At 45.6% G+C, this 12,870-nt stretch overlaps 1 protein-coding gene across 12 annotated transcripts in view; it reads right to left on the bottom strand.

Annotated features, from left to right (window-relative positions):
• The window catches only part of EML5 (EMAP like 5), a 294,529-nt gene that overhangs the window by 89,821 nt on the left and 191,838 nt on the right, over nucleotides 1–12,870 (bottom strand). For all 12 annotated transcript variants that reach the window (XM_073349378.1, XM_073349377.1, XM_073349376.1 and 9 more), the window contains exons 21-22: nucleotides 10,899–11,040; nucleotides 1,489–1,641 (exon numbers count right to left, since the gene is read on the bottom strand). In XM_073349378.1, the coding sequence (XP_073205479.1) occupies nucleotides 1,489–1,641; nucleotides 10,899–11,040 (295 nt within the window). The remainder of the gene's footprint in view (nucleotides 1–1,488; nucleotides 1,642–10,898; nucleotides 11,041–12,870) is intronic.

Genomic DNA, 12,870 nt, shown 5'->3' on the forward strand with positions numbered 1-12,870 from the left:
GAGACTGCCCTGCAGTTTTATTCGATATCTTCATAAATGATCTGGAGGATGGTGTGGATTGCACTCTCAGCAAATTTGCGGATGATACTAAACTGGGAGGAGTGGTAGATACGCTGGAGGGGAGGGATAGGATACAGAAGGACCTAGACCAATTGGAAGATTGGGCCAAAAGGAATCTGATGAGGTTCAATAAGGATAAGTGCAGGGTCCTGCACTTAGGACGGAAGAACCCAATGCACAGCTACAGACTAGGGACCGAATGGATAGGCAGCAGTTCTGCGGAAAAGGACCTAGGGGTGACAGTGGACGAGAAGCTGGATATGAGTCAGCAGTGTGCCCTTGTTGCCAAGAAGGCCAATGGCATTTTGGGATGTATAAGTAGGGGCATAGCGAGCAGATCGAGGGACGTGATCGTTCCCCTCTATTCGACATTGGTGAGGCCTCATCTGGAGTACTGTGTCCAGTTTTGGGCCCCACACTTCAAGAAGGATGTGGATAAATTGGAGAGAGTCCAGCGAAGGGCAACAAAAATGATTAGGGGACTGGAACACATGACTTATGAGGAGAGGCTGAGGGAGCTGGGATTGTTTAGCCTGCAGAAGAGAAGAATGAGGGGGGATTTGATAGCTGCTTTCAACTACCTGAAAGGGGGTTCCAAAGAGGATGGCTCTAGACTGTTCTCAATGGTAGCAGATGACAGAACGAGGAGTAATGGTCTCAAGTTGCAGTGGGGGAGGTTTAGATTGGATATTAGGAAAAACTTTTTCACTAAGAGGGTGGTGAAACACTGGAATGAGTTACCTAGGGAGGTGGTAGAATCTCCTTCCTTAGAGGTTTTTAAGGTCAGGCTTGACAAAGCCCTGGCTGGGATGATTTAACTGGGAATTGGTCCTGCTTTAAGCAGGGGGTTGGACTAGATGACCTTCTGGGGTCCCTTCCAACCCTGATATTCTATGATTCTATGACCTCTACCTAATCCAAGTGGCCAGATTTTCCAGCGCTCACAACACTTAGCAGCTCTCGTTATTTGCAATGGGAGCTAATCACTTGAAAATCTAGTCTTTAAATTTATGTACCTAAATATGAGCTGAGCTCTTCTGATAATCCTGCCTTTAACCTCCAAAGTGTGATAATGCATCCAAGCAACAAACGATAATATTAATTCCAATGATGGATATAAAACAGGAGAACAAATCTTCATTTTCCCGTTCTTTTGAAGGAGATCCACAAGAGATGAAGAATAAGATTTATGTCCATTTGTTTCTTTCAAATTTCCATAGTGTGCATAAAGAAAGCAACACTATGAAGGTTTTATATCTGAAAAGTGACCCTCCTTTAACACATTCCAGCAATTGATTTGATACATTTATGGAGAAACACAAGTGTGTTCTCAGTGAAGAAACCAAAAATCCCAGTATGCATTTTTACCACAGATATGAAGTTCTATCAAGCTGGATTTGATAATCATCACCTTAATGGATCACTCACCAGGAGAAAATCGAATCTCTGAAATAACATCCTTCCTGTGGTGGAAGGAGACTAGATCCTCCAGAGTGTCTGCATTCACCATCAAGAAACTTCCATCATTGAGACCTACAGCCAATGCCTTTCCATCAGGAGAAAAGCAGCAACATCTGCCCCCTGGAAGAGACACACAGGAGCTATTTACTTATTCTTTCATTAAATATTCTCCATTTCTGGTTTACCTATTTGTCCAAAAATTAGGAAAGATTAGTCCTGCAGTCCTCTGTAAACCACACATTTTTTTTCAGAAAGAATACCAAGAGATAATACAGACCCACTTCCATGAAAGTATACAGATTCTGTTACTGGATAAGCAGAGGTACAACTTCACATTTGCATTACATTTATTTGTACAATCTGAATTTTTTTACTATTTTCAATATTTATTTTACATTAGTGATCAGTGTAAAGATAAATATTGTTATTATTTTACATATTTCTATGTTGCTCACGACTGTAGGTGTTGGTGCCAGTTGTTTGCTACAATATGCTCTCCTCATACCAAGCGTACAGCAAGGTTCTTCACATGCCATCAGTTACAGCATATTTTCATCTGTCAATATGGAGTTTAACTATGCAGCATAATGCTGAACACTGTATACTTAGCCCTTTCTTTCCTTCTCTTCAGATTTCACAGAATTTTCTTCTAACATTTCTAAAACGTGCTGCTCCTCCTCTAATTTCGCTGCTCAAACACTGGTGCATATCAGAGTTCTCTTTCCTGGACTACTACATCTGGTCTGATCTCTTCCTCTCTGGCCCCCACCACTTCTGTCTGTACAGAATTCAGCAGCTAAAATACTCTTCCTTTCCCATCACTTCCTCTGCATCAAATCTGGATTCTTCCTTTTTGCTTCTAAAATACTGAAAAAAAGGTTACTTACCTTTCATAACCATTGTTCTTCCAGATGTGTTGCTCATGTCCATTACATGCCCAGTGTATGTGCACCATGTGCACTTGTTGCCAGAGATTCTTCCCTTAGTAGTATCCGTTGGGTCTTCTCTAGCGCCCTCTGCAGCTGCGTTTGTATGCGCTGGTATAAGGAGCGCCGCCAGCCATGCACCCTCTCAGTTCCTTCCTGCCAGTAACTCCAACAGAGGGGTAAGAAGGTGGGTCATGGAATGGACATGAGCAACACCTCTCGAAGAACAGTTTTGGAAGGTTAGAAACCATTTTTTCTTCTTCAAGTTCTTGCTCATGTCTGTTCCATGCTAGATGATTCACAAGCAGTACACCAGGAGGTGGGCTTGGAGTTCATGGATGTGCTGACTGCAAAACTGCAAAGGATGGCATCATCTTGGACCTTTTGACGGGGTGAACTCATTTCGCACTGGATGGGGAAAGGTTAACTCCTCACTCTGGGCAGAGGAAGCCACGCCTCCCGCATCCCTACTGGGCATGCTTCAGGTGTAACACCACTATAAGAGGGGGCAACCCAGCTCAGTCTGGGTTGACAGCCAGAAAGGAAGGACGCTCCTTGCCAGCTGCTTCCCAGGAACCATTGGCGCTCCAGAATGCAGAAGTCAGAGGCACTGAGGCCCAAGCAGATGCCCTGTGGACGCCCAAGGGAGGTCTGAGCAACAGGGAGTTGCACTGACTGAGGAACACGGAGACCCCAAAGATGTGCAGACTGCCATAAAGAATAACACGGTAGGAAGTAGCATCCTTTTATTTCGGGGTAGCACTTGACTGGCCCCGCCTGTCCCTTTTGTTCACCTCCAACACCACCAGGGACCATGGAGGAGGGTGCGAGTACAGATAATTGAACTTACTTGCTAGCACATAATAGATACTTCTTCTCTGCCCTCTTTGAAGTGGGGGCCAGAGAAGAAGGAATCTGCCATAGGGCCTTAACTGGTCCCATCATTGCCTCATTGATGAGCAGGGCTACTTTGATATCCTGGCTGCAGCAGCTCCATCCAATAAGGGTGTGTGATGTCTCTTTGAGCTCCTGGATCTCCAAGCCCAGGTTTGAAGTGACCCACTTCAGAAGGTCCTGAAATCGTCCTGGTGAAGTAGTCTGCTGGGACCTGCAACAGTTTCATCTGGAGAGGATGAGGGGGAGGATTTCATCGGAGGAGGGACTCCTTACTCTCCTTCTGCCTCAACTATATCCACTGGGCTTTGGTACTGGGGTCAGTGCTGGGGTCTGAATCTTGGGCTGAGTGGGAAGGAGCAGTAGCCTGTCTCCAAGAGGCCACCAAGTAGGAGCAGTGGGAGTCAGACCCTGGTACCGGGGAAACCCCAGGGGTTCCAGTAGGGCCACTGCATTGGCCAGTGACCTGCTAGCCAGGCGCCCACCGGGGGACCAGCGGTGAAGCTTGGTGGGGCGTAGGCTGGGTACCGATGGTGGGCTTTTCTTGGTACACAAGACTCCCCTTCAGAATCCAAAGAGAATTCCTCTGTCAGCGACCATGGTGGAGCAGTACCCACACATATGGCGTGGGGGCTCTGGGGACTAGTAGTGTGCCAGGCAGAAGGATGCCGGGATTAGGTAGGGCTTGCCCTTGGATGATGTTGGGGGACTCAGTGCCAGGAAGGCGCCTGATGCACCTTGTTCCCTCCTGCTTCCGGATGCCAGAACTGGTAGGTTCCCCAGTGGGGCTGGAGGGACCAGAACAGAGAGAAGTTCCCTACCTGCCCGATAAGCCTCAAGGGTCGATGGCACTGTTAGTCCACTGATACCACGGTGGCTCCCTGGTGTCAGTGGAGGGTCCTGCATCAGACTCAATTTCCTTGGTGGACGTTGTCAGTGCTGACGCAGGTCCAAGGGTAGAAGAACGGCCTGCCATGGGTCTCACTCCCTCTCCCCACTTGTCTCTCTTCTGAACCGGTGAGTACCCTCTCTTGGTGTGCTGCTTTTTGTGTTTCCTTCGTGGTACCAGGGATGGAGAATGGTGCCGGAAAGAGCTTAGTGCCAGGAGACAGGTTCGAGGGTGGCTCCATGAGGATAGCCTTTAGTCTGATGTCTCAGTCCTTCTTGGTGCAGAGTCTGAAGTCTTGACAGATTTTGCACTTGTCCTTAAAGTGAGTTTCCCCAAAACTTTAAACTCCTCGAGTGTGGGTCACTCACTGGCAGAGGTTTGCCACAAGAGGCACAAAGCTTGAAGCCTGGGAACTGGAGTGTGCCCGGCCCCTGGGGTGAAAAGTCCTTTGATTATAAAAACTAGATATACACGCTACCACAACTTGCAAAAAAACTATATACATTAAACTAGGGGTTGGCAACCTTTGGCACGCGGCCCATCAGGGTAATCCGCTGGCGGGCCACAAGACATTTTGTTTATGTTGACCATCGGCAGGCACAGCCCCCCACAGCTCCCAGTGACTGCAGTTCGCCATTCCTGACCAACGGAAGCTGTGGCCAGCACGTCCCTGCCGCCCGCAGTTCTATAGTATTAATTATAGTATAATCCTATAGTATTAACTTCCAGTAGACTGCTTCTTGTCCCCACTCTGTACCTATTCCCCCACCAGCAGTATGTCTCTCTCTACCTAGTTCCTACTCCTCCCTCCTACAGCCAGTCTCTGTCCCCACAGACCCTCGTCCTCGCCTCTGCAGCCTGACTCTGTCCTGGTCTACACTAGGAGTTGAGGTCGAATTTAGCAGCGTTAAATCGATTTAACCCTGCACCCGTCCACATGACGAAGCCCTTTTTTTCTACTTAAAGGGCTCTTAAAATAGATTTCTTTACTCCACCCCCGACAAGGGGATTAGCGCTGAAATCGGCCTTGCTGGGTCGACATTGGGGTACTGTGGACGCAATTAGACAGTATTGGCCTCCGGGAGCTATCCCAGAGTGCTCCATTGTGACCGCTCTGGACAGGACTCTCAACTCAGATGCACTGGCAAGGTAGACAGAAAAAGGCCCGCGAACTTTTGAACTTCATTTTCCTGTTTGGCCAGTGTGGCAAACAGCAGGTGACCATGCAGAGCTCATCAGCAGAAGTGACCATGATGGAGTCCCAGAATCACAAAAGAGCTCCAGCATGGATTGAACGGGAGGTACGGGATCTGATTGCTGTATGGGGAGAGGAATCCGTACTATCAGAACTCCATTCCAGTTTTCGAAATTCCAAAACATTTGTCAAAATCTCCCAGGGCATGAAGGACAGAGGCCATAACAGGGACCCAAAGCAGTGCTGCATGAAACTTAAGGAGCTGAGGCAAGCCTACCAGAAAACCAGAGAGGCGAATGGCAGCTCCGGGTGCAAGCCCCAGACATGCCACTTCTATGATGAGCTGCATGGCATTTTAGGGGGTTCAGCCACCACTACCCCAGCCATGTTGTTTGACTCCTTCAACGGAGATGGAGGCAACACGGAAGCAGGTTTTGGGGATGAGGAAGATGATGATGATGAGGTTGTAGATAGCTCACAGCAAGCAAGCAGAGAAACCATTTTTCCCAACAGCCAGGAACTGTTTCTCACTCTGGCCCTGGAGCTAGTAACCTCCGAACCCACCCAAGGCTGCCTCCCGGACCCACCAGGCAGAGAAGGGACCTCTGATGAGTGTACCTTTTAAAATACTATACATGGTTTGAAAGCAAGCATGTTTAATGATTAATTTGCCCTGGCATTCGTGGCTCTCCTGGATATACTCCCAAAGCCTTTGCAGAAGGTTTCTGGGGAGGGCAGCCTTATTCCATCCACCATGGTAGGACACTTTACCACTCCAGGCCAGTAGCACGTACTCGGGAATCATTGTAGAACAAAGCATTGCAGTGCATGTTTGCTGGCGTTCAAACAACATCCGTTCTTTATCTCTCTGTGTTATCCTCAGGAGAGTGATATCATTCATGGTCACCTGGTTGAAATAGGGTGCTTTTCTTAAGAGGACACTCAGAGGTGCCTGTCTTGCTGGGCTGTTTACCTGTGGCTGAACCGAAATGTTCCCCACTGTTAGCCACGGGGAGGGGGGAGGCACTCGCCATGCGCTGGGGGGAGGCAAAATGCGACCTTGTAACGAAAGCACATGTGCTATATATGTAATGTTAACAGCAAGGTTTACCGTGAAAGAGTGTATCCATTGTTCTATAAAATGTGCCTTTTTAAATATCACTGTCCCTTTTTTTTTCTCCACCAGCTGCACGTGTTTCAAGGATCACAGAATCTTCTCCTTCCCAGAGGCTAGTGAAGATTAGAAGGCGAAAAAAACGCACTCGTGATGAAATGTTCTCTGAGCTCATGCTGTCCTCTCACACTGACAGAGCACAGACGAATGTGTGGAGGCAGACAATGTCAGAGTGCAGCAAAGCACAAAATGACCAGGAGGAGAGGTGGCGGGCTGAAGAGAGGGCTGAAGCTGAAAGGTGGCGGCAGCGTGATGAGAGGAGGCAGGATTCAATGCTGAGGCTGCTGGAGGATCAAACCAATATGCTCCAGCGTATGGTTGAGCTGCAGGAAAGGCAGCAGGAGCACAGACTGCCGCTACAGCCCCTGTGTAACCAACCACCCTCCTCCCCAAGTTCCATAGCCTCCTCACCCAGACGCCCAAGAATTCGGTGGGGGGGCCTCCGGCCACCCAGCCACTCCACCCCAGAGGATTGCCCAAGCAACAGAAGGCTGGCATTCAATAAGTTTTAAAGTTTTAAAATTTTAAAGTGCTGTGTGGTCTTGTCCTTCCCTCCTCCACCACCCCTCCTGGTGCTTCTCTCCTCTACCACCCCTCCTGGGCTACCTTGGTAGCTATCCCCCTATTTGTGTGATGAATGAATAAAGAATGCATGAATGTGAAGCAACAATGACTTTTTTGCCTCTGCAAGTGGTGATCGAAGAGAGGTGGGGAGGGTGGTTAGCTTACAGGGAAGTAGAGTGAACCAAGGGGCGGGGGGGGGGGGTTTCATCAAAGAGAAACAAACAGAACTTTCACACCGTAGCCTGTCCAGTCATGAAACTGGTTTTCAAAGCTTCTCTGATGCGCACCGCACCCTCCTGTGCTCTTCTAACCACCCTGGTGTCTGGCTGCGTGTAACCAGCAGCCAGGCGATTTGCCTCAACCTCCCACCCCGCCATAAACTTCTCCCCCTTACTCTCACAGCTATTGTGGAGCGCACAGCAAGCAGTAATAACAGTGGGAATATTGGTTTCGCTGAGGTGTAACTGAGTCAGTAAACTAGGCCAGCGCGCTTTTAAACGTCCAAATGTACATTCTACCACCATTCTGCACTTGCTCATCCTGTAGTTGAACAGCTCCTGACTACTGCCCAGGCTGCCTGTGTATGGCTTCATGAGCCATGGCATTAAGAGGTAGTCTGGGTCCCCAAGGATAACTATAGGCATTTCAACATCCCCAAAGGTTATTTTCTGGTCTGGGAATAAAGTCCCTTCCTGCAACTTTTGAAACAGACCAGAGTTTCTGAAGATGCGAGCGTCATGTACCTTTCCCGGCCATCCCACGTTGATGTTGGTGAAACGTCCCTTGTGATCCACCAGTGCTTGCAGCACTATTGAAAAGTACCCCTTGCGGTTTATGTACTCGCCGGCTTGGTGCTCCGGTGCCAAGATAGGGATATGGGTTCCGTCTATGGCCCCACCACAATTAGGGAATCCCATTGCAGCAAAGCCATCCACTAGGACCTGCACATTTCCCAGGGTCACTACCCTTGATATCAGCAGATCTTTGATTGCGTTGGCTACTTGCATCACAGCAGCCCCCACAGTAGATTTGCCCATTCCAAATTGATTCCCGACTGACCGGTAGCTGTCTGGCACTCCAAGCTTCCACAGGGCTATTGCCACTCACGTTTCAACTGTGAGGGCTGCTCTCATCTTGGTATTCTTGCACCTCAGGGCAGGGGAAAGCAAGTCACAAAGTTCCATGGAAGTGCCCTTATGCATGCGAAAGTTTCCCAGACCTGCAACACTATGCGGTCCCACCAGTCTGTGCTTGTTTCCCAAGCCCAGAATCAGCGTTCCACCGCATGAACCTGCCCCATTAGCACCATGATGCCCACATTGCCAGGGCCCATGCTTTGAGAGAAGTCTGTGTCCATGTCCTCATCACTCAAGTCACCGCGCTGATGTCGCCTACTCGCCCGGTATCGCTTTCCCAAGTTCTGGTGCTGCATATACTGCTGGATAATGCATGTGGTGTTTAATGTGCTCCTAATTGCCAAAGTGATCTGAGAGGGCTCCATGCTTGCCGTGGTATGGCGTCTGCACAGATAACTCAAGAAAAAAGGCACAAAACGATTGTCTGCCCTTGCTTTCACGGAGGGAGGGAAGGAATGGGAGCCTGACAATATGTACCCAGAACCACCCGCGACAATGTTTTAGCCCCATCAGGCACTGGAATTTCTACCCAGAATTCAAATGGGCGGCGGAGACTGCGGGAACTGTGGGATAGCCACCCACAGTGCAACACTCCGGAAGTCGACAGTTGCCTCGGTACTGTGGACACACTCCGCCGACTACATGCACTTAGAGCATTTGTGTGGGGACACACAATCAACTGTATAAAAACGCTTTCTACAAAACCGACTTCTATAAATTCAACCTAATTTCATAGTGTAGACATATCCTCTGCCTTCCCACCCTACTTCTTGCTCGCACAACCTATCTCTGACCCTCTTCCCATTTCCACAGGCCACAGCCTGCCTCTCCCACACCATCCCTCACCCCTCTGCATTCCCAGCTGATTCCTTCTCCTCCATACTAGGGGAATGATCTCACTTCTGATGCCTGGCACCACAATGGTCCCTACTGATTGGGAGGCGTACTCGCAAGGGCACTTCTACTCAGCTCCTGCAGCCCTGAAATGGAACGCACCCAGTACAGGCATAATCTTCAGGGAATTTAGTTGCTAAACATTAACCAATATCTACTCAGCATGTGCAAACTGTAATTTTCAGAGGTTTGTTACTCAGCCACGTTTCGATGGATTTTTACAGGGAGGACACATCCTGACACAAAGGCAACACTCCTGCTAAATTTCATGTGCCTATTCTAAAGCAAGGAGGTGCTGCAGCTTCTCAAGGAAACACTGAGTTTTTTAAACATGAGTAAAACAATGTATTTCTCTACCTTGTTCTAGGAAACAAAAGCATCATTTTTACTGAATCTTTAAAAAACAAATTCAGCCTGAGGCATACACCTGGCATGGAAAATTTCAGCCTAAACAGTTAAACTTTGGGAAAGTTATATGCAATTGAAAACAAACTCTTATAATGGCAACCTTAACTATAGGATTCACTTCCATCTCCACCTATAATCAAGGCTTTTTTCTCTGTTCACACACACAAAACTCAACTAGGCCCTCATCCCTACCTGTTTTGACTATGACAACTTCTTCCTCACTGGCCTCATTGAAACCCACACACCATCTATTCAATAAGTAGTTGCTAAGACTAATCAGTCTTACCTATTCTTCCCACATCACTCCCCTCTTTAAATCCCTCTACTAGGTCTCTCTTTTCTGCTGTATCAAATTCCAACTTCTTGCTCCCACCTTTAAAATCCTACAGCTCTGCCTGTCCCTACTTGTCTGTTCTTATATCATCCTCCCCTTCCTTGCTCCACCTGCTTGTCTGGTTTTGCCCCAAGCATCTTCATTCTTTCTTCCACACCATCACTTGCAACAACCTCCCTGAACTAGTCTGTAAAGCTACTATACCTATCCTCCTTAAAGTTAACCATATTCTCCCTGTACTTCCCTCCTATTGTTTATTACCCCCACTTGTTGCATATTGTGTTAAATTAGATTATAAACTCTTCTGGGAAAATATTATGTCTTCCACAGTGCCTAGGACATTGGAGCCCCTCTCCAGATTAGGGCCTTTGAGTACTTCTACAATTTAATTAATTAGGAATTTTCTTCTTAATAATAAAATAAAATAAAATAATAATAACAACCACCACCGTTCAGAGAGCTATTATGATATTTTTTGTCAGCTTTCATACACTTCCTGGCAGATCATCTCCCCAGTTTCAATCACAAAAAAAAAAAAAACCTCACAAAATTATATAACATCATGATCATGTTAAACAACAACAAAAAAGGATGTTCAACATCAATGCTGTGATTTTTTCTAAAAATACCCATGAGCTAAAATTTCATAGTATATATACGACACATAATATCAACCATTGTTTAAAATGCCACCAGTACTAGATAAAAAATGGTGGGTTTAATGCTGGGGCTTCATCCTTTATTTTAAATTATCTGGCTTTTAAATGTTAACAATTTTATGAAACACTATTAGATTTAAATATTTCTTGAAGCTTTTATCTGTTGAGTCAGTAATGTCTTATCACAGAAATTGTTTGAACTAGCGAAAACTTTATATTTTAATATTTTGACTTTGCAAGATTTAGAATGCTAATATGTGTTAACTTAATTCAGTTACAATTTCTTTTCATACTAGCATCTTACCCTTTTTCAATTTGCGAACAGCTAACATACAATGGCTAGGAGATAGATCCCATATTCTTAAGGTTTTGTCATCACTTACAGTGGCACAAATAGGTAAATGAGGATGGGTGGCTAGACCCCAAACTTCCCCTTCCATGTGACCCTGTTAAAAAAAAAAATCCATCAGGTAATTTTATTTCCAAAACTGAAAAAAAAAAAAATACACAAGGAAGCTACAAAGCTATACTGAGAATGTGCAAATCTTTGTTGGATGATAAAGAAAACTTCCTAATGAAAACACTCTTGGTTCAGTGATCAGCACAGAATATCTTAAAAATAAAAAGCTTCTGAGTAAAATGTAATATAAAATTAAAGTAAATTATATTTGAGAAAATTGCCCAAGTGATCTGATCCACTAAATTATCTAATTTATAGAATCTTTTTGTTAACCTAACAATGACGGGCCAAATTATCACTGGACTATTCATGTGAATAATTATGACCCAATTTGAGTTTGGAATTCAGTCTGGCCATAAATGTGCATTCTATTACTAAGAAAAAGCCCAATTTGTACAAACTTCCTTTTATCATCCTTCAAAATACACATGCATTATTTTAAGTTTGTGCTTAAGATAAAAACATGCTATAAACAAAACATCAGCATAGCAGAGCCTGACTCAAAAGAGATATAGAGATGTATAGGCAGATACCTCTTTTGATTCAGGACCTAGTATGCTAATTTTAATAGTGTATGGGTATATGTACGTGTGTGTTTTAAAAATCTGTTCATGCATTGTTGCGCTATAATAGCTCTTCATACATATGGATTAAATATGCATCTTACATATATATGAACAGAAAAGAACAAAGCCACAAGAATGATTCAAGGTCTTGAAAACTCATGTTACAATCAGAGACTTAAGAAGCTCAGCCTGTTTAGGATATCAAAGAGAAGGCTAACAAGTGACTTATCATGGTTTATAGGTACCTACATAGAGAGAAGATATCTGATTGTACTGGGCTAGCAAAGCCCATAACAAGATCCAATGGCTGGGAGCTGAAACTACATCAATTCAAACTAGAAATAAGGCACTATATTTTAAACAGTGAGGTAATTAACCATTGGAACAACTTACCAAAGGGATGTAGTGGATTCGCCATCACTTGAAGTCTTTAAACCAAGAGTAGATGTCTTTCTAAAATATATGTTCTAGTTCAGTGGTTTTCAACCTTTTTTCATTTGCGGACCTCTAAAAAATTTCAAATGGAGGTGCGGACCCCTTTGGAAATCTTAGAAATAGTCTTCAGACCCCCAGGGGTCCACGGACTACAAGTTGAAAATCACTGCTCTAGTCCTACCAGAAATTATGGACATGTTGCAGGAATTACTGGGTGAAATTCTAGGGCCTATGTTTTGCAAAAGGTCAAACTAGATTATCATAATGGTCTCTTTTGGCCTTAAAATCTCTGAATTTAAAAGAGTTTTCAGACTTCATTAACAATTATAATGTTTATTATTTTATGTTACTTCTGTTTGAAATACAGTATTATACTTGTGATAGAAACTTTCAAAGCCCAACGGATTCTAGGAAGGAAATGGGGAAAAAAGAATATATGGGTAATTATGATGGGGTGTATTGACCCCACACCAGGGAACCAAGGGTTATCGAGCAGCTCTGAGTCCTAAAGGCCCAACCCAGCCGCACCTGCTGGGCATGCTCACAGTGGAGAGAGAGCGCTCAAAAGGAAGCAACTCAGTTCAGTCAGTGCGGACTGAACAAAGGAGCAGTCCTATGCTGGTAACTCCTGGAGAGAGGCTGCAGGAGCTTCGCACTGCCTGGACCAGACCCCGCGGCAGAGCCACTGAAGGCCCCTGTGGAGACCAGGAACAGAGGGCCGGAACTGAACGACAAAGACTCTGGTGAGAACCCCCACACCTGTGAGTTCATAAGATGACACCTTTTGTGACTTTGAAAGGGGCTGAGAATGCAGT

Source organism: Lepidochelys kempii, chromosome 6 (assembly GCF_965140265.1).
Source record: "Lepidochelys kempii isolate rLepKem1 chromosome 6, rLepKem1.hap2, whole genome shotgun sequence".
Classification (NCBI taxonomy): domain Eukaryota; kingdom Metazoa; phylum Chordata; order Testudines; family Cheloniidae; genus Lepidochelys; species Lepidochelys kempii.